General features: G+C 39.9%; 1 protein-coding gene across 1 annotated transcript in view; it reads right to left on the minus strand.

Moving 5' to 3' along the window:
- Positions 1 to 20920, minus strand: part of MYO3B (myosin IIIB) — a 397699-nt gene that overhangs the window by 207411 nt on the left and 169368 nt on the right. Inside the window, exons 10-14 of the mRNA XM_024765704.1 lie at positions 17074 to 17229; positions 4971 to 5067; positions 3876 to 3992; positions 3255 to 3359; positions 781 to 864 (exon numbers count right to left, since the gene is read on the minus strand). Of these exons, the coding sequence (XP_024621472.1) occupies positions 781 to 864; positions 3255 to 3359; positions 3876 to 3992; positions 4971 to 5067; positions 17074 to 17229 (559 nt within the window). The remainder of the gene's footprint in view (positions 1 to 780; positions 865 to 3254; positions 3360 to 3875; positions 3993 to 4970; positions 5068 to 17073; positions 17230 to 20920) is intronic.

The raw sequence follows: 20920 nt of genomic DNA on the forward strand, positions 1-20920 counted from the left end.
AAAATGCCTGAAATGCTTAGAAAGAATTTTTTTTTTGGTGGTACACGGGCCTCTCACTGTTGTGGCCTCTCCCGTTGCGGAGCACAGGCTCCGGACGCACAGCCTCCGCGGCCATGGCTCACAGGCCCAGCCGCTCTGCGGCATGTGGGATCTTCCCGGACGGGGGCACGAACCTGTGTCCCCTGCATTGGCAGGCGGACCCCCGACCACTGCACCACCAGGGAAGCCCAGAAAGAATTTTAAATAGAGAGATACCATCACTTTTCTCAGTTATTCACCATAATATTCAATAAACCTCATCTGTAAAAAATACTCTTAACTTTGTTCTTAGTCTCCTAATACATTAATTCTGAGTATAAGCAACTGCTAGGGTATCTTTAAAGCTAACCCTTTGATGTCCATTTCCCCACGCCGAGAATTTCCATCTCCCTCGACTTTTGTTCAGAGAGCTCTATTTCCGACCCTTTAATCACCTTAGTGGCGCTCCCTGCTCCTGCTCCAAATGTTTAACCACTTTTACTACTTAATGGCTGAATGTTTGTATTACATTGAAAACATGAAAAATTAATTGCCAATAATCTAGTAAATTGGTGCTGGCATTATTTTCTTCACTATGTGAAAGGTGAAGGACATGCTGACATCTTAAGAGGCCTAGCGATCAGGAGGTGAACATAACAAAGATGGAATGTTTCTATGTAACCCCTAATAAAATCCAGTATTTCCATCATTTAGAAAATACACAGTCCTCTAACCACGATACAGAAAGCAGGTCGTCAATACCTTTCCCAAGAAAGTCAAATGCTGAACTATCAGGTGGGCACTTTCCGTCTTCCCAGAGCCACTTTCTCCACTGATGACAATGCACTAACAGAGAAAATGAAGTGTTGGTGAAGAATTCAAAGCACAGTAGACACCCTGTGTGTTCAGCTATGGTTTTCATATAACATCTACCACTGTATACCTTAAATCTTCACTGAGCAATATATCTTAGGAATCTTTCCATTTCAGCACACCGAGCGCTTCCTCAACCTTTTCAGTAGTTTGTCACTCCCTTATACAGATGTACCATAGTCTATTTAACCCATCCCATATTGATGGATACTTGAGATTTTCCCGATGTCATTACAAACAATACTGCAATGAATAACCTGATACGTAGATCATTATATTTATATGTAGGTTCATTTGTAGAACAAATTCCCAGAAATGGGGTTGTTGGACCAAAAGGTAAACACATTTATAAGTTTGATAGATAATACCAAATTGCTTTCCTAAGGACTGTATCAGTATATGAAAGTGTCTGTTCTCCTACACCCTCACCAAATGGCTATGTTGGATTTTTGCCAGTCTGATAGGCAAAACATTATACCTCGGTACAGTTTTAATTTGCACTTCTTTTATTATGAGTGAGATTGGGCATCCTTTCATAAGTTTAAGGTCATTCATATTTTCCTTTTTTTGTGACCAGTCCATATTTTGCCTTTTTTTAAATATATATTATTGGTCTTTTACCATTTGTTTCTAGGAGCTCTTTATGTGTATATAAAGGAGATTAGTGGGTGTGGTATAATAAAAAAACATATATTTGGTCTTTGTCTCTGGTTCCTGGCACTGAGCTCCTAAAACCCTTGGAATGTCCTGAATGATGAGAGCATCCTTTGTTATTCATAAACAAGTCCCTTTCAACCAACCCTAACTGCTCACCAAGTGGTTCAAGGTGGAGCCCAAGACAGCTTCAGGATGGGGGCTGGTTACTAAAAGGACCAAACACATGATTTAGAGGGTGGGAAATTTCACCCCCGCCACCCCAACTTCTGGGGAGGAGAGAAGGGCCAGAGATTGACTGAGTCATAAAAACTCTTGAACAAGATTCTGAGAGCTTCCGGTGTGAATACATCGCAGGCCTGGGAGGATAACGCGTGGAAGCTTTACACCACTTTCCTCCCTGTATCTTGTCCTATGCATCTCTTCCATTTGTCTGCTCCTGAGTTGTAACCTTTATAAAAACCCAGTAAACCTAAGTAAAGTGTTTTCCTGAGTTCTGTGAGTCGTTCTAGTGAATTATCAAACCTGTGGGGGGCTGTGGGAATCCCTGAATTTGCAGTCAGCCAGGAGGAAGTGTAGGTAGCCTGGGTACCCCATTCACAGCTGGTGTCTGAAGTAGGGGCAGTCTGGGGACTGAGCCCTGAACCTGTGAGGTCTGTGCTAAATATGGATAGTTCATATCAGAATTGAATGGAACTGAATTGTTAGACAGCCAGTTGGTGTCAGGGAATTGGAGAACTGGCTGGTGTTGGTAAAGACACACATTTAGTGTCAGAGAAAAAGATAACAGTGGAATAACTTTTTAACTTGAGAAACACATATATCGCTCTTCATTTCCTTCCTTTCTATGAATTCTACGGACATTCCACAAGTCTCTGGGAAAGGTAAGAATGTGGAGAAGCCAAGTTTCTAACACATAGTGAATCCAGGTACTCCATTTCGTAACTGGCACTATTATAATTTCAATCAGCTCCTCAGCAAATCCAAAGCTGGGACTTCACAGGTCTCAGGAAATATACACATTGTGCTGCTCTCATAAAATTTCCCACCACATTAGATTGTTTCTATTTCAAACAGAATAAAGACAGAAGGGAAAACACACATATTGAAAGTAAAGGAAGGGCCAAAGGTTGGATATGCCACCACTGTGAATCAGAGGTCCAGAAAGTTAAAACGTATGGGTGAGCTTTGTGTTTAACTAGCACTGAGTTTAAGATTTGTTCAGTCTTTACCCAATTCATCACAATTTCTCAGCAGCTAAACAGTGTGGTGCAGAAGCACTATCAACCTGTGTGCAGTATTTCATACAAAAAGGACTGGACCATGAAATTTCTGAGACCTTCACTGGAAAGAACTTCATGTCCGTCATTCTCCATCCCATTTTTATGACAGTCATTGCCACGTCATCAGGTTTGTGTTAGCTCTATGTTCTTATATTCATATTAGGATTATCCTTATTATACTTTCCCAGGGGAAGTGAGTGCCCTTGATAAGGACGTTTCACATTCCTTGAAAAGGGTTTTCACGTTTTCCTGCTACTCTGGCTTTATCACTGTTCCTGTTCCCCTGAGCTACTACTTTACTGCCTATTTCCTTGAGTCAGCACCAGCAACCAGAATGGAAAGTTTTTAGGGAGACTTAAGAGCTGCAGAGGAGGACAGAACACATCCTACTGTGGGACTCGGTGGGGAAGGGCAGTAAGTTCTTACCTGGTCTTTGTTGAAAGTAACCATGCATTGGTAAGCAGCATCTGCTGATGCAAATATGTGGGGGGGATTTGAGGCACGTTTCACTCCATGATAAAGTCTGGAAAACTGAAAAACGTTAACTTAAAGAACTCTTCTAACGTCCCAGTACCTTTTTGCCCACAAAACCAAGGCTTCGTCACTTATTAGGAGAATTGTGGCATCGGGGAGGCTGTAGAGCTGAGGCTCTGGAGTCTATAGAGCTGACTTCAAATCCCAATTCTTCACTTACTGGCTTCCTAAGCTTGTGGAAGGGCATTAACTTCACTATGCTAAGTGTCCTCATCTGCCAAATAGGCTTAATAATATTACCTGTCACACAGGTTCGTGAGAGATAAACAAGGTAACCCAGTGCCTGGTATATGGTAAGCACTAAATAAATGTTAGCTGTTTTGTTACATATTAACTTAAAAAGTTACCCCCAAAATGTAACAATTCCATCTGTGTTGCATTATTATCTTCGGTTTGGGGTATGTACACCCCTAGGATGACATAGTTTTATTCTCATTTTTTCTCCCTTTTCACTTTCCCTTGAGATTTCACAGTTCCTATTAAGGAGCACCATGCTCATAAAGGATGCCTTACCTGTGGAGAGTATATGTTTAGATTCTGGAAGGGGTTTAAGGCAATTAAGATGTCTCCAACATATGTATAAATCAGTAGGTCCACATAACGCTTCTGCAACTGATGAATAATTGTATCCTAAGAAGAGGATAAATAGTACTGAGAGTAAACACTATTTCCAGTCAAGGGAGTGATCTTAAAAATAACAACAAATGTATTCTTACGAGAATATTTTTCTCTAAAACATTAAAATAGTCCATTTAAGTCATACCCTATTGATTAGGATCCTAATCATTAGGACCCTAATGATCCTAAATGCAGATATTTGCCTTGAAAAAAGAAAAAATTAGGAATATGCTAAAAGAATTTGGCCCACTTAGGACTTGCTAAGAGACTCTGACATATGCAACAAAGATTTTGTCTGTTATTATGAAAAACATGTCTCACCCAACCAAAATGTTCTATTTAGAAATTGATTTAATAGGTCATTACTATTAATAAAGTACAGACAAATTGTAACTTCATTTCTCAAAGCATTACACTTAAAATTTATGTGGTGGGAATGCAGAATTGAACACTTTTATATCACATTTTAGTGATTCATGCATTGCAGTTAAGGGTCCCCAGAGTTAGAATCAGCAGAAGCAGCTCCAGTGCAATTAACAGCTCTATTAAACATGCATATTTTAAATGGGGATTATCACAGTTTCCAAATTTAGAATTCAAGCTGTATTAGCTTCACTATTTCCCTAAATGAAGCTCCTCTTTATGAAGAGCAAACAACTATCTTAATTTAAGGGTTAAGTTGCACTTTTCTATAAACAGAAAATAATTTCAGCTGATCTAATACATCATTTAAGCCTACAATATAAAGGCCTTTACGGGAAAAATTCAAATCCTTTTCTCGTCATCATTCAGGACATTTGGGGGACTATAAATGCACACAACACCGGATCACAGTCACAGCAACCAAATGTTCCTGAGCTTCACCCCAAGGCTATACAAACAATTAAAGTTTCAAGTGACCTTAGGAGAATATGATCTACAACAGAAAGGTCACACCACTCATGTGAAACAAATGTCATTGGTGAAAATTGTCTATTAAATATTTAGTACCTCATCCAGAACCTCGAGATTGACCAAATCATCCTCAAGGCAGTATTTTTCAGCATCTTCCACATGGTAGGGTCTTCTGGTATGCATCCTTTCATGCCTAGAAAATATAGCAAAAAGTAGGCAACAAGAACAACTCAGCCACAGTCTTACCACACAACGTGTTCAGAGACTTCAGAGAAGGGACAGGAAGAGCGAGTCCAGTCCAGGTCCCCAGCTCTCTCCCCATCACTTCAGGGCCCCCCGGGGGGAAGGGGAGCTCCAGAGCTCAAGCCTTCCGCTGCCATGAGGAGCACAGCCAAGTGGGCCCATCTAACACTTATATCTGCTTTTCTTACGTGCCAACCACAGCACTTCCTTGCATTGTTTTCTGTTCAGTGTCAGGCATGTAATTCTCACTAGGGTACTTCCCTTGAGGTCCCCTCCTGCTGTCCACCAGCACCACCCCACACTTCTTGAGAAATTTTTGAAACTACAGAAAACTTCAGAGAATAATATAGCAGATACCAACGAATCGATAAATGCTTACATTTTATCTTGTTTATTTTAAATCCCTTTGGGACCCATGTTCCATCCTACTCCCCTTTCCTGAGTGACCACTATTTCGTGGGTATCCTTCCAATTTAAAAATATTGGTCATACACATATATGTCCCCATAATACACAGATTTGGTATGTTAAATTATAAAAATGATATCATACTGGTGGTTTCATTTTGCAAATTTACTTTTTTTCCATTCAACATCATGATTCCCCACCCCCTCCTTCTCCCATCTCTCTCTCTCTTTCCATATATATATATATATATATATATATATATATATATATATATATATATATATATATATATATATATATATATATATATATATATATATATATATATATATATATATATATATATATATATATATATATATATATATATATATATATATATATATATATATATATATATATATATATATATATATATATATATATATATATATATATATATATATATATATATATATATATATATATATATATATATATATGGACCTGTGATGATATTGGGCATAAAAGGTGACAGGGATAGACACACAGACATACATACATAGAGATAAAGACAGGGAACAAGGGAGAGAGAGAGAGAATGAGAGTGAGTGAGCAAGTGACTGTCACTTTAATCATTGGGTAATATTACATCATATAAATATGTACCAATTTCTTTATTGGTCTTGATCAACATTTAGGCTGATTCCAACTTTTTGCTACCAAAAACAAAGCAGCACTCAAGTATCTTTATGTGCATCTCCTTGTGTACGTATGTGAGATTTTCTCTTGGGAGTGTACTCACCAGGCATTAAAAAAACTTCCTGCCTATTAAATTAAGTTACTTCCTAATCCCTATTATTGATAGATTTGAAGAAGGAGTATTTTAAGCATGGTATTAGTCATCTCCAGTGCTAGAACCAATTTTGCTGCTAATTCATATAAAAGTCCAAAGTAGATGAAACTTAATTTTACTTAATAAAGTCAAATTTATAACCTAAGCATTTAAAAATTATTATTAGAACAGCTTATTCATCTGTATTCTAACATATTAGTGATATCAAAGAAAAATCATATCTGTTTGAAAAACAGCTTTTCTTAAAAACTCAGAGCTGCTTCTATCTAGCCACTTTGCCAAATAAAACAGCAGGAGGGTACACATTTCTGGCCAAATCCTCTTCACATAAAACCCAAGCATTTTTTTCCTTTGAAGTTCACCATAAAACAAAATATTGCAACATATTTTTAATAAATTAAATTCTCATCGTATTAAATTCAGCTAGTTTATCTCCTTCCTAAATTTATATCTTGCAATCGTATGAAATAGTCTATGTTAGAGTTTATTTCAAGCATCTTTTGACAAAGAAAGTCAGGGATTTTTAAAAAATCCACAGCTCTGGTTCGGGTCAAGATGAAGCAAGCACTCTCCATTCTGTCTCTCCACTGAATGCAACTAAATACCTTGGAGAGAATGCATGGTACTCTGAGAAGTATATGGTAACAGGCTGACCGGGGGAATCAGAATTCAAAATATCACTGAGTCAAAGGTGAGTTTCCTGAGATTTTTTTTTTTCTTCCAGTAACTCCTGACCGGGACTTGAAGTCAGCCTGAACTGCATATAGGGATGTCAAGTTGCACGCTGGATGACATTTTTACAGCCAACTAAAAGTGGAAGCATTGACAAACCTCACTTGCAATATCACAAATAAACTCTAGTAGAAAGTTGTGACTATAACTGTGAACATGTACAATGCAATACCACCAGGATCGAAACTGTTATCTTCTGAACCCTGAAGAGCTTATCTGTATATATATCTCACAGATTTAACCTCCAGGAATCATGCAGATGCTGTCTGCAAATCTGAGCTTGCAAGGTATTTCCACTCTGATACAGACCACTTCATTTTCTCACTCAGGGAAAAAAATATGTATTCCAGCCCTATCTCAGTATTCCCCAGCTAGTGTTCTTCTGAAACTGCTACCTGCTTCATTTTCCTGCTTTGGCTATAGTGTTTGGAGAGAATGAAGAGAAAAAAATTATTTATTCCAATTTTTATCTTTTTAAATTTACATTATCCTAGAGTACATATATTTATTAAAAGTGCTACATTGTTTTATATTTGTCTATTTTTAGTTGAAATTAATCGAAAGAAATTTGGTTTAAAATTTTTTTACAGTTTTCTTGAGTTAAATAATTTGTTGTAACCATCAACTTAAATTTCCTTTAAATTCACAGGCTCCACCTAGTGCCTTACTTGAGAATAGCATCTATTATCAATTCTTGCTGAAGAATTCCTTGTTTAATGTGAAAATTACAGATTTCCAACTAAAAACTTCGGATTGAGTATTCCAAAGCTTAGAGGAGTGGAGAGATAGGTAAATGGTTGGATAAATCAAAAGGCATTCTATTAAATTAAGAGTATATAGTAAGGTATTATAGTTTTGATGATTTAGAAGATATTTTCAAATCCCAACAAAGTCTATACTGCTTTTTGCTAGATTTTCTATTTGTTTTCATGAAGCCCTAAGTATGTTGTCTGCCAAGCCTGGTTTCCCAGACAAATGGAGTTTTGGGGTTAAAGCTTAGAGAGGATGAGACTCAAAGCCCTGGCTTAGGCTGGTTCTTGGAGTTTGGGTTTGGTGTGGTGTGGGGCAGGTAGTGGTGAGAAGGGTTGACCTAAGGATTCAGGGATCAGGAAAAGGGAAAACTGGTGTCTGAGTCCCCAGTTCAAGTAAGGTGGGAATGAGGGCAATTCTGAAACATCAGGTCTAAGGCAATGGGTGGAGAATAAGAACTGGATCTTAAGAGTCGGTGAGACAGAGCCAGAGGTGGAGACTGGGAGCTCCCCTAAAACAACAGTGGGCACAGATGAGATAGAGGATGGGGGATTTGGGGGATGTCTTAGGTCCAGCCCATGAGGGGGGAAAAAAGCTGTAGAAGGTACCAGGTTTGTTCAGACACTGGGGGAATAAAGTCCTAAAGTGCTGTTGGCTTCACTATAATCTAATCTCTATACCTGCATTATGGTTAAAACCATTTCTGGGAGTTCTCTTTGATATCTCATCACTGGGCCTGCAGACTTCTTTGTTTGAGCTACTGGCCCTATGAATAACATACAGATAAGCTCTTCAGGGTTCAGAAGATAACAGTTTCGATCCTGGTATTCAGAAGATAACAGTTTCGATCCAAAAGTGATTCCTTAATCCCTTAGCCTGTTCCTGTTTGTCAACTTTGCCTGTGGAAGCAGTTAACATCCACATAGGTAGGTCCACACAGGGCTGCAGGAGCTTCACGTAGGTATGGCAGGAGGCATTCTTCCCTTCATGCCCAACTATGTTGAAGAACAAAGCATAGAAGGAAGGCCTCTAAATTATAATTCAAGGGTAGGAAGGAAACAAAATCTTTATTTTGTAAGAACAGCCGGTTCTTGTTAGTTGCCCATTTTATACACATCAGTGTATACATGTCAATCCCAATCGCCCAATTCATCACACCACCACCCCACTCCCTGCCGCTTTCTCCCCTTGGTGTCCATACGTTTGTTCTGTACATCTGTGTCTCTATTTCTGCCTTGCAAACCGGTTCATCTGTACCATATTTCTAGGTTCCACATATATGTGTTAATATATGATATTTGAAACAAAATCTTTTAGTCTAAAAATGACAGGGGATGTGCTAGTGAGAGGTGAAACTCTGCACTGAAAAATGCCTGATGGTCTTTTAGACGGTCGTCCTATGGCAGGAGGACCATTGGGAAGGCCACCTCTACCTCCACTCCTCTACACTCAGGATCAGAGCCCTTCCCTCCATCCAAGAGTGGAACCAAGAGTGGAACCGGAAGGAGTGGAAAATGACTAACACTCCCACCAGATTCCAGATAAGTAAGTAAAATCTGCTGGGGGCGGAGAAAAAAGGAGTAAAGAAAAGGAGTAAGGGAGAGGGTCCAGGCTCAAAGGTGGTGGTCCTTACGAGTCTAAGACAAAGGCTTCTGAGGCCACGTACAAAGCTCAGGAACAAGTTGACAATTTGGATAGATTAGAGGAACCATTCCCTTATCACCACATTCAATGGATCTCATATAGTAAGGAAAATGTTACTCAAAATTGGGGATAGAGTACTATTACTCCAACAAAGGTAGTGATGTTGAATATTTCTTCCAAATCATTATTTCCATTTCAGTGTACCTCTTGATAACAGAGTGGATGAAAGGGAACTTTACTGTAATCACATAATCATGGACCTAGCATGAGGAAAATAACGGCAAACCATCTAGGTGTAACACCATCCTACTGAGATCCAAACATGAGTAAAGTTACCACCTGGATAACTTTAACTACATGAGCTCGATCTTGATCTGAAATTTAAGCTTATATTTATCAAACAAACATTATAACACATAGATTAAAAATACAAGAATTATTTGGGTGGAAATCTCTATAGTATCTCCCTGTTTTTTCATCCAAGCATTGTTTTTGACCAGAATTTCAATAGATCAGCATCTTATCAATTATATTAAGTGTATTTGATATAGCTATCTTCTCTAGGCAGCAAGAATCAGTGACACCAGCAGAAAATTAAATATTAATTCACTCATTCAGTTATAGATAGAGACAGATAGCAGATTACATCAGGGTATAGATTTATTTCTTGTCTGTTAGGAAAACAGGAAAATCCGTAACCTGCTATGTGGCAAGCGTCTTCAGCATTTGATGAAGTAATCATTCAAAAGTCATTCATTTGCACAGGATTCCAAGAACCCAGCAGTGTATGTAATGTGATGTATGTGTATATATGTGTGTGTGGGGTGCATGTTTGCAGGTAAAAGAGGAAGCGAGAGCAAGACTTACTAGGGAAAGCTCAGCAGTGAAGCAGTGACAAACCTGTTTTAAGGGCCACTGCTGCTGGTTGAAAAGAAATCAGAAAAGCCGAGGTCATTGTTTTAATCAGCCTCAGGCAAATTGCAAGGGTAGAATCAAAATCCAATAAACAGAGCAGGAAACAACCAGCAACTTAATTGTTCTACCAAGTAATACTTGGTAGTAGACCCTTGGCATTTGAGGGTTTAACATTTGTGGTTTCAGCTAGTCCCAAACCACCCACAGGGGAACAAACAACGTGCTGGGTTTTGCAATTTTCCTGAGGCTAGAAGTTGAGTCCATGATGGGAGGCTGGAAGGTGGGAGTAGCACAGCCAACCGGCGCTTTCCCTGCCTCTACTCTAATTGCAGACAGAGGTTTTGCTCTTTACCCACTAACCCTTGTGAAGTGATTTTTTAAAAAGCATGTTTTCATGTCCACGTCTCTAACTTTGATAGTGACATGATATACCAGATAATACTGATGAATTCAGGGATTTGCAAAGGTAATTTGGGGAAAAATTCCTTTTGAAAGTCAAAGAAATGGGAGCAGATGTAAAGGAAATGACCACATTGTTTAACAGCATCCCTGACAGGTTAAGTAAAAATGTAGCCCTAAACTATTGTTCACAGAATATTAGGGCTCTGTGACTTCCTTTGAGAGAGTCAGCCTTGGATGCACAACCTCTCTACTGTTTCTGAGTCAAACATATGCTATAGAAAAATTATAAATTACTGGAAAAACTTAAATTCCAATGGTTTCACTCATTCAATCAGCATCAGGAAATGGTATCAAATCTCAAATAGTACAATGTCACTTCTCCATAGGTGCCTCATATACATAATGTGCAATGGGAATGGATCACAGTCTGGCTGTCCCAAAAAACTGCACCATTCAGAAGAGCTAGAACACTTGTACCAGGAGAGGAGCCGTAGGGCCTCACCACTCAAGCTCTTCTTTATACTGTGAATGAAAAATATTGGCTGCCTTATCAGTGAACAGAGGATGTGCAGCCATCAAGCCATCACATTACAGCATCTCCAAAGATGAGTTCTGAGGGAACTGAGGATGGAAACAGGATGCCTGATGCCCACCATTTAGCAGTCAACTGCTGCAGCCATCCCCCAACGGTGCACCGTGAGGAGACTCAGGACGTGAAAGCACAGGATACTGGCCCCAGATAGCTGAGGTACATATCAAAGGAATGATTCCAGGGAGCCCAGACTCTTGCATCTTCCCATATACAGAAAAGTGCTAAATTCCTTAACTTGAGATATCTGGTTTTCTTTAAGTAACAATCAACCACCTGGTCTTTGCTGCAAAAAAACTCCTACATACCCTGGCTCCCCGCCTTGCATCTTCAGAGCAGTCTCCCAGAGTTATCTGAGATGCTGTGTCCCAGGCTTAAGTCCTCAGTTTTATCCACCGAATAAAACGTAACTCTCAACTTTTAGGTTGTGCATTTTTTTTTCAGTCAACAATACACAGTACAGCTTCTGCTCTATTGTGAATGAGCTCCTAGCCTTATTCCTGAATACGTGTCTATTTCCTCATCATAACAGGAATGGACCATTTCCCCATAATGTTCCTGCCTCATCCTACCTTCCATCCACTCGTGGTGAGGGGTGGGGAAACGAGTGTCCTCCTTGCTCGCCTCTGCCTTTTTCCATCCATTGTTCTCCCTAACCAATCTCTCTCTTTAAAAAGTTCGTATCACCCTCTCGTACCATCCTCTCCAGTACTTGACCCCCATTTTCCTTTCTCTCTACTCCTTCCCCTAATTCCAGTCTGTGGTTTTCCCATACCCTACCAATCACTTTGTTAATTCTTCTCACGTTCTGATTTCAGGATTCCTCTTTGTCAATTCTTTAAAAACTTTTCTTTCTCCTCCACTGAAGTTGTTCACAAGTTCAGCTATGACTAGTTCCCGATAATCTCTCAAAAGTTCCTGAGGACTCAGTTCTACAATCTCTTTTCTCACCATCCTCTCACTGAATCTGCTTTTTGTCTTCATTGTAACTGCCAGTCCCCTGACCCAGACCCACATTCAAAGCCAATAAGCCACTCTGGCTTCACTTTCTTCCAAATCTCTGAAAAGACCTCAAGGATACTCTCCTACTCAGATTCTCTTGCCCCCCGTGTCCACCCATCAATGTCCATCCAAGCCAGTCTCCAGCCTGAAGAAGACCACAGTATCTGCTTTCTCTACTCCTACTCCTGTGGCTAAGAATTGGTAGAGATGATAGATGGAAAAGGTGATGGTGTTGATGGTACAATTTTTCAGAGGTTCTAATGCCAAATGCTCTCCTGAATGCTCTACATGCATTATCTTAAACACTGATTAACTTCACTACAATGTAATGCTATTCAGTTAAGTTCCACCTGGGCTTTCTGTGCTATTGAGCAATCGTTATGTCCACCTTTAATGAACCCTTTATCATATTCCTCATAGCGGCTATTTCAAAGATTTAACACTTCCCTGGAGTCCACAGCTCACTCCCAACTTTGAGACCATGTTGCTTACTTTTTTTTGGAAAGCTAAAGGCCATTTAACATGAGTTTCCTCATAGTATCTCCTCTGCCTCTTGCCCCCCACCCCTCAAATTTTCTGGATATCTTCATCTAACCTTTCTGTGTCTTTCCCAACCTAGAGGTTCTTTCTAAGTTCAATCTTCCTCTTAGGTGCTTGATCTCCCTCCCTCTTGCTTCCTCTGTTACCTTCTCTCTATTTTCAATGTCTCCCTCTATATAAGATCCTCCCCTTCACCTATCCAAGTTCTTCCCCATCCTTTAAGAACCTGCATTCTTCTCTGCAACCCCCTGAAAATACCAACTTCTTTCGCCCCTGGAGAAAGTACTGAAGAGGACAGAACATTCCCTGCCTTTACAGGAACAGTAAAACAGTAAAAACAGTAAAAAAAATCTCCCCCTGTAGGCTGTAGTTCTCATTTCTCTGCATTAGCTCTCAAAACTAAACAAGTCTCTGCAGCTGGGGGTCCCAGGACTGTTTGGATCACTGAAGAACACTTCTTTGGGCAGAAAGCTGGAAGCTTTGTGTAATATCTGGAAGTACATGGCATTGCATAGGCTATGCATGGCATTTGATAGGATATGAAGAGGAAGCAAAGTAAGTCTTTTTACTGGTCTCTGTCTCTGAGTGTCATGCAATTTCTGTTTGATTACAGTATGAACCAGGGTAGGGAGGCAGCCAATTCAGGTAGACCCTATGACGCTTCTCTCTTTCCCTAATCTCTCTCATCCAATTCACCACTAAGTCTTTGACAATACCATTACCTTAATACCTTCTGTTATTTACAATTGCCACAATCTGCTCTCACTAGCCTCCCTAGCTCCAGCCTTGCCCAGCTCCATTTCATTCTCCACACTGCAATCAGAACAATCTTCCTAAAGCACATCTCTGCTTGAAATCCTTCTGTGGCTCCCAAGTGTCTAAGGAACAAATCCAAGCTCCTTAGCCCATCATGCCCTGGCCCCTTCCTGCCTTGTTTCTCCTTCCCCACATCCCATGCCAAGCTCCAGCAATGCCAACTAATTGTTCACCAAATCCCCTAAGCTGTCTCCAGCCTCTGTGCCTTTACCCTTTGCTCATTCTTTCCTCCACGTGGAATAACCCCCCCTTCCCCAACTATCTTCTATTCGTTCTTCAGAACAGTTCAAGGATCACCTTCCCACCAGTTTCCAGGGTCTGCCCTTCCCAGGTACTCTGGGAGGTACTCCAGGCAACCCTCTATCCAGGTACTTTTCATGCTGAGCTCTTCTCATCTGATTCTTGTCTGTTTCACACACTGGACTATTAGCTCTTTATCAGGAACTGTATCTGATTTCCTCTGTTCGGCAGAGGGCTTGACACATACACATATATAAATATTTCTGGAATGAATAAATGAATAAATTAGATTTTAAATAAGAGACAGAAATTTATATTTTTAACATTTAGTATCTCAGTACTGTTTATTTTCATGATGTTGTTTGGTAATACAGATGAATTTGCACAGATTAAGGCCGAAAGAAACGGAGGACTGAATTAAACAGACCACAACATATACACCTTCTACAACTACTGCTACCATTGACTGAGGTTTAACTCTGTTATCAACATTAAGTTTTTTTGTTTTTTGTCTTTGCGGTACGCGGGCCTCTCACTGTTGTGGCCTCTCCCGTTGCGGAGCACAGGCTCCAGATGCGCAGGCTCAGCGGCCATGGCTCACGGGCCCAGCCGCTCCGCGGCATGTGGGATCTTCCCGGACCGGGGCACAAACCCGTGTCCCCTGCATCGGCAGGCGGACTCTCAACCACTGCGCTACCAGGGAAGCCCAACATTAAGTATTTTTTAATGTATTGAGTCAACCCTCAAAATAATCTCCATCTTATAGATGAAGAAATTTTGGAACAGAGAAATTTAATAACTTGTCCATAAGTGGTTGAGCTGGGATTCAAACCTGGCAGAGTCAGGGTTTTTTTAACCACTGCATTGTACCACTTGCTGTGTGACCATAACTATGCAGAAAAATGTAAATTGGGTACTCGTCTCACTCATCTATGCGCTCACTTCAATAATTCTTTGTTTTTTCCACCTTAACTTGGAAACTCACAACTTTATAAATATATTGAATTACCAGCATCAAATGATATTTGAGAATTTTTCCGGATGGGCTTAAAAAAAACACCCATGTAGCCAACTCCCTGCCACTTGCTAAGAGGAAGTAATAGTGTAGGACAGGTTGTAAGATGTGTTAATTTCATGCAGCGAGTTTCCTTTAGAATTTTCCTTTCTCCTAAAGAAGTGGCTGCTTAAAGTTTTGATACCTATTTGTGAGGTTGTATTTTTTAGTGACTTTTTCAAAGAAACACAAACTTCTGAGTGAAACTGAAGATTACAAAGACCCTGAGAGAAGGGTCTTTGACCCTATGAGGCCTTCGACATCAAAGGAGTTAACAAAGATAAAGAGAAATTAGAGAGAGGGGGTGAGAGAGCCTGGAGTCCTGGTTTTCTATGGCAAAGGGAGAAAAGTGTTTAAAAAGAGGACACACATCTGGACAGGCAAATTCAGGCAAAAGTGAAAATCTGAATAACTTTGCGACTAAGTTTCAGAAATTGTTCTGCAGCAAATCAGAAGAAACAAGAAGATACCTGATTCAACGGAGAGCATTTAAATTCTGAGCTTGTTTTATTTGCTTGGTTTGTATTATATTTCATCTTCATTTTTGGTGGCAGCGCTGTGTGTGTGTGTGTGTGTGTGTGTGTGTGTGTGTGGTAGAGGGGTGGTGGCTGGTGGATAGGAACAAAAGCAGAGGAAGAAAAGATTTCAGTTCCCTGGGGCTTAAACACAAATTCTACTGCTTCAAAAGGCACCAAGTTACAAGAATTTCCCTGCGTTTCTCTACCCCACGGGCAAGCCATAGAAAGAGAAATTGCAGTGGAAAAGGGAAAAGAGTAGGAAAAAATTTGTTTCGAGCTATCAAAAAGGGAACCTGGGTTGGGGGTGGGGGGATCGGCAAGATATAGTCACCTTGAAACTATGCCTCTAGCTCCTAGAGTTCTGATGCTTTTTGATTTGTAAACAGTTTTCTGCAGAATACATGAATATTTCCAGAACTTGTGACTTGTGATATTTTAGTTTCTTCACCTCCAGTCCTTTGAATGTTCTTTTAGTAATAATGGATTAGAGCTTATCTGCCTCCTGGCCAGTTTTGTAAAACCAAATAATTGCTTAGCTGCGGAAGCAGCTTTATTTGCATGTAGTTTTTTTTTAAAGAGAAATTCTGCCACCCTCTGGACAGAAACCAAAGATCTATTTCTTAGAGACCACCACAGAATACTGTTTTAAGCAACTGCCCTTGAAAATAAACATTTATTTTTTTAATCTACCCTATAAAAATAGGAGAGGGGGGAAATCACAGTTGCTTTAGATAGCATAGATGATATCTGGGGGGAAAATCATTTAAAAATACTAAATTGCCTCTAAGGAATTTTTAACTAAAGAAAATGGGTTCAGAGCACTTTAGAGAAAAAGCCTCCAGTGTTTAACTTGTAATCTTTCCAAAACCACCTTATACTTACACTTATACTCTCTAGCCTGCAATAGCCAAGTAAAGATTTCTCACACGATCTCAGCCATGGCTGCTTTCATCCAGTTTTCTTTATTGGTGGAATTTTTAAAAATCTACATGTATATTAAATATAAATATATACGCATTGGTTTTTTTTTTTTTTTTTTTTTTTTTTTTACGATACACGGGCCTCTCACTGTTGCGGCCCCTCCCGCTGCGGAGCACAGGCTCCGGACGCGCAGGCCCAGCGGCCATGGCCCACGGGCCCAGCCGCTCCGCGGCACGTGGGATCCTCCCGGACCGGGGCACGAACCCACGTCCCCTGCATCGGCAGGCGGACTCTCAACCACTGCGCCACCAGGGAAGCCCCGCATTGGTTTTTAACTAGAACATGAGGGTGGAGTGAGATTTCAGCCAGTTGAGAGAAATCAGCCATAAGAGCACAAATGGGCAGCTTGTTTCTGAAGCTCTCCTGCTCTTGTCCACCGGGCATGGAGTACTTAATGTCATGTAAATGAAACTTAAAAATGCAGGGATGTGATTACCAGTAATAATGCTGGGCAAATCAAAACACATGACATGCCGTTTTCTTTCATAAATAATCAGAGAGAGGAAGCAGGAAGACGCCAAGGACCATACCTGGTTTTAACAACAGGACTTAGATGCTTCTGGTCTTGAAGGACCTTGGCCAGCTGTTTTTGCAGAAACAAAACCTTCCCGTGGACTCCCTTAATAAATGGGTGGTCGAGGAGATGTGTGACGGAAGGCCGCTTTTCAAAATCCTTAATAAGACACCTGTTCACAAAAATCAACAAACAACTGAAGTACAATCTTAGAAACCTGGCTCCCCTGTAAATATGGGAGAGAGGAGGAGAAAAAGCTCATTTATAAAACCTGATCACTAACCTTAACATAGCTCTTTCTTTATTCATAGTTATGAGAACAGAAAAAAACATTCTCTACTAGTTGAATTGATCAAAACATCAGAAATCTATTAGTTTGCTTTAAATATATATTGAAAACACAATCAATTTAATTTGAAATATTCAAAACACTGAAAAATAGACTGGCCAGACTGAATTTTCTGTCTGAATTTTCATTACAGAAAAATGTTTACAATGGAGCCAAGTTGATTAGTCTATATACTTTATTTTAGAAGTATATGAAATGTCCACTATTTGGTGGTGGGGGAAATGCATTTAGGAGTTTGCAAGGACAGAAACGAATCATAAAGAAACTTTCACAGAGAAAATTCAACCCCTTGATTTCTAATATCTTCTGAAGAAGCAGAAAAACCTCAGAACAGGAAGTGACTAGAATATAGTTCAGATGAATTGGAATGGAATTATTCAAACAGGGAACAAAAAGTCCATACAAAATGGTAAAAATTGGGTTGCATTTAAACTGCTCTGTGGTTAATTGGTTAAAACCGCACCGGTATAACCACTTTCTGTTTCAGGTTCAATGCCCTTTTCAAAGAAAACAATGATTCAGGACATTTTGCTGTGTGATGTATATTATTAAAGATGATTTTGACACAGGAAATCTCTAGTGAAATTGAATCTGATGAATACCCCTCCAATTACCATTGCATTTCCATTCTGAGTAGCTGCCCTTGACGGGAGGAAGAAATTTCAACATCTGCTCTTTTAAGTTATCAGCTTTTATTTAGCTCATGTTGGAAGGCTTAGGATAAATACTAGATGCCATTCTGCCCACTCCATGAAATAAATGTTTCCAGTTTTCCCAATAGTGACATGCCAGCAACATGTAAAACACAACATATTTAAAATGATGAAATGCACTGACAAATGGTAAAATGTTCAGCCTCACCCTGAGCATCCTTTCAAAACATGTAAGCAGAGTTCCTAGAACAATCCTCAACTGTTGGTTTTACAAAAAGGCCTTAATCTTTGCATTTCAAACCACTTTCGCATCCCTCGACTTCTAGTCCTGAAAGATATTCAGTAAATTTCCCAATCATCCCATTTTAGAATTGATTCAGGGATTTCCTATCTATTGGAACTGGAGCTTTCAGCTAGAAAAGCCAAAAGAACCTAGATTATCTCCATTCTGCTGCCTGCACGACTATAAATACTACCTCTGTCTCGCTATGGGGAGAAATCAATCATTCGACTTTTATGGGTCCAGGGGCCTTTTGTATAATCTATTATATTAAAAAATAAAAAAATCAGTGCACATCCTTTAAAAAAATACTCCGTTCATGTTTTTACATCAGCAATGTTCCCTAGATTCCATGTATATTAATCCGTATATAATTATGTGACTACCAAAGGAAAATAAATGCTAACGTTTCCCTAAGCACCTGGAAAAAAGGAACCTCTTGATAGTTTATATGGTCAGTAATACAGGTATATGCCTCATCCTCCTAGCTTGAGAGATGGTATATAAAAACTCCCCAAATAAAGTCTGTGTCCTCTGAGAATTCCTACTGAAGATGCACATGGTGGCTTTGCACATACCCCCAGCCCCCCAGAGGGCATGGGTAGGACAGGAGACCAGAAACTGCTGGGACCCCCAGCTAAGCCTGTCCAGGGATCTGGTGCAGGTCACATTACATCTGTCTCTCATCACCAAACAGACATACTTCCTGTACCCAAGTATATCCCCAAACACAGGGAGACCGATTTCTTAATTGGTTTCCCCACCTTTTTTTTTTTTTTTTTGCTTTCTGGGCAAGTCTCAACTGCTTGTTGACTAGTGCCAAAACTTCAGATGAGTAAACTCAAGGGGGCTGAAAGTGGGAGGTGTAACAATTAATAGGAAATTCAAAGCAGGTGAATGGGAAAGTGAGCAGGCGCTGCCTCTACCTTCTCCCTCAGGATAGGTGCCTTGGAACAGTACTTCCGGTAATTAAAGCTCCTTAGATAGGGTTTGAGAGAAGCCAGGAAACCCATACTCCAGTCTTATGAAAACAGGTGTTTGCTAGATTCTGGGGGTGCAAGTCAAGGTGCTATATCTTGTTTCATAATTTTAGCATCCAGTGGGAGAGCAAGGTTGCAAACAAGGTTGCAAGATCATTTGGTATTTTGGAAGGGATCTCTCTCTAGAAGGAGAGAGTAAGGAGTAAGAGAAATGAGGACTAAATAATGAAGTGAGATAATCAGACAAGGGAGAAACAACAATGAATCTGTTGTCTCCTGGAGATCCAAAAAATAAAGATGGTAGGTGTTCTACTCTCTGAAGGAATGATCAAGAGGATTTATTTGTTAGTTCTCTCAGGAAGGCCCAAGTGGGCTGAATGTCATACCAGCAGATCAGCAAAACTGAAACCGAGTGTATATGGGAAGAATGCTAAGCAGAGCTGTGACATATCCAACTGCATTGGCGGATTTTTAGGAGAAGGGCAGGAAGACCTTGAGGGTAGAGCCTTATTCTAAAACACTCTTGCATACTTTTTTTTCTCATGGGGAGCAAAGAGCCAGAATGAAATGGACTTATTATTTTACTAAGAAATAGAGGAAAGTTCTATGTTAGGAGCAGATATGGTGAAAGTCAAGCATTACTAGATACCAGGTCATTTCATTTCATTTGTTCAGCAAACATTTATTGCACAGCTGGAATTAGTCAAAATAGATGAATTCATAAAAAATTATAACCATTTTCCTCAAAGATCGACAATCTTATTATAAAGATGGAAGGACAAGAGAAACACAGGAAACAGCAGAAGCCAGTGTTTGCTTTTATATTTAGAATAAGAAATAGTCACACGAAAGCATAAGGTTTTGGAGCTAGGGGACCAAGATTTTCTATTCTAACCCTTCTTTTACGAGGTGAGGAAGTTGAGGTCAAGTCCTGATAGTGATGAGGTCAATTCCCTGGCTCCCATGAGAGAACCCTCCTACTCTGCAATGTGTTGATAAAATGGCACAGGTACAACGTACAAAACAATACTAGGCAGCAGTGGGTGAGGGGCAGCCAGAGAAGGCTTAATGGAAAGAGGATTGAGCTGAGTTTGGAGGGAATTTTTGGAACTAAATTGAACTCGATATGTGGAGAAGATGTAGAAGGCATTTCAAGGTTGGGAAACTGGATCAGCAATGAAAGAAACCAGCCTAGGCAAGCTGTGTAGCCGGGCACTCAGGAGGTCACCAGAACGTTGACCTTCACCTCCTAAGCTGCCTCCTTTGAACATCTAAGAACGACCCTTTGCTTTAGTCCTTTTACCAACTTTAACTAGGGCATATTCTTTATTGCTTAAGATGTTGCAGTTTTGTGCCCCAAACTCATACTGTTATGTTTTCAGCTTGCCATTTCTGTCTTATTCTCCTTTCAGGCAGGGATTTAGCGGATTAAGATAGAATTGACAGCCGGGATCGGTAAGAACTCCTGACAGCCTCCATGTCCTTTTATAAGCATGATTAAATCCTCTAACTTGATTTGGAGAACAAACATGGAAAATTAAGGAAGTTATAATATACTTCTTCATTTTCAGATTGCTTATTAAACCAGGAATTGCAAATTC

This window comes from Neophocaena asiaeorientalis, unplaced genomic scaffold (genome assembly GCF_003031525.2).
Source record: "Neophocaena asiaeorientalis asiaeorientalis breed wild unplaced genomic scaffold, Neophocaena_asiaeorientalis_V1.1 scaffold721, whole genome shotgun sequence".
NCBI lineage: Eukaryota > Metazoa > Chordata > Mammalia > Artiodactyla > Phocoenidae > Neophocaena > Neophocaena asiaeorientalis.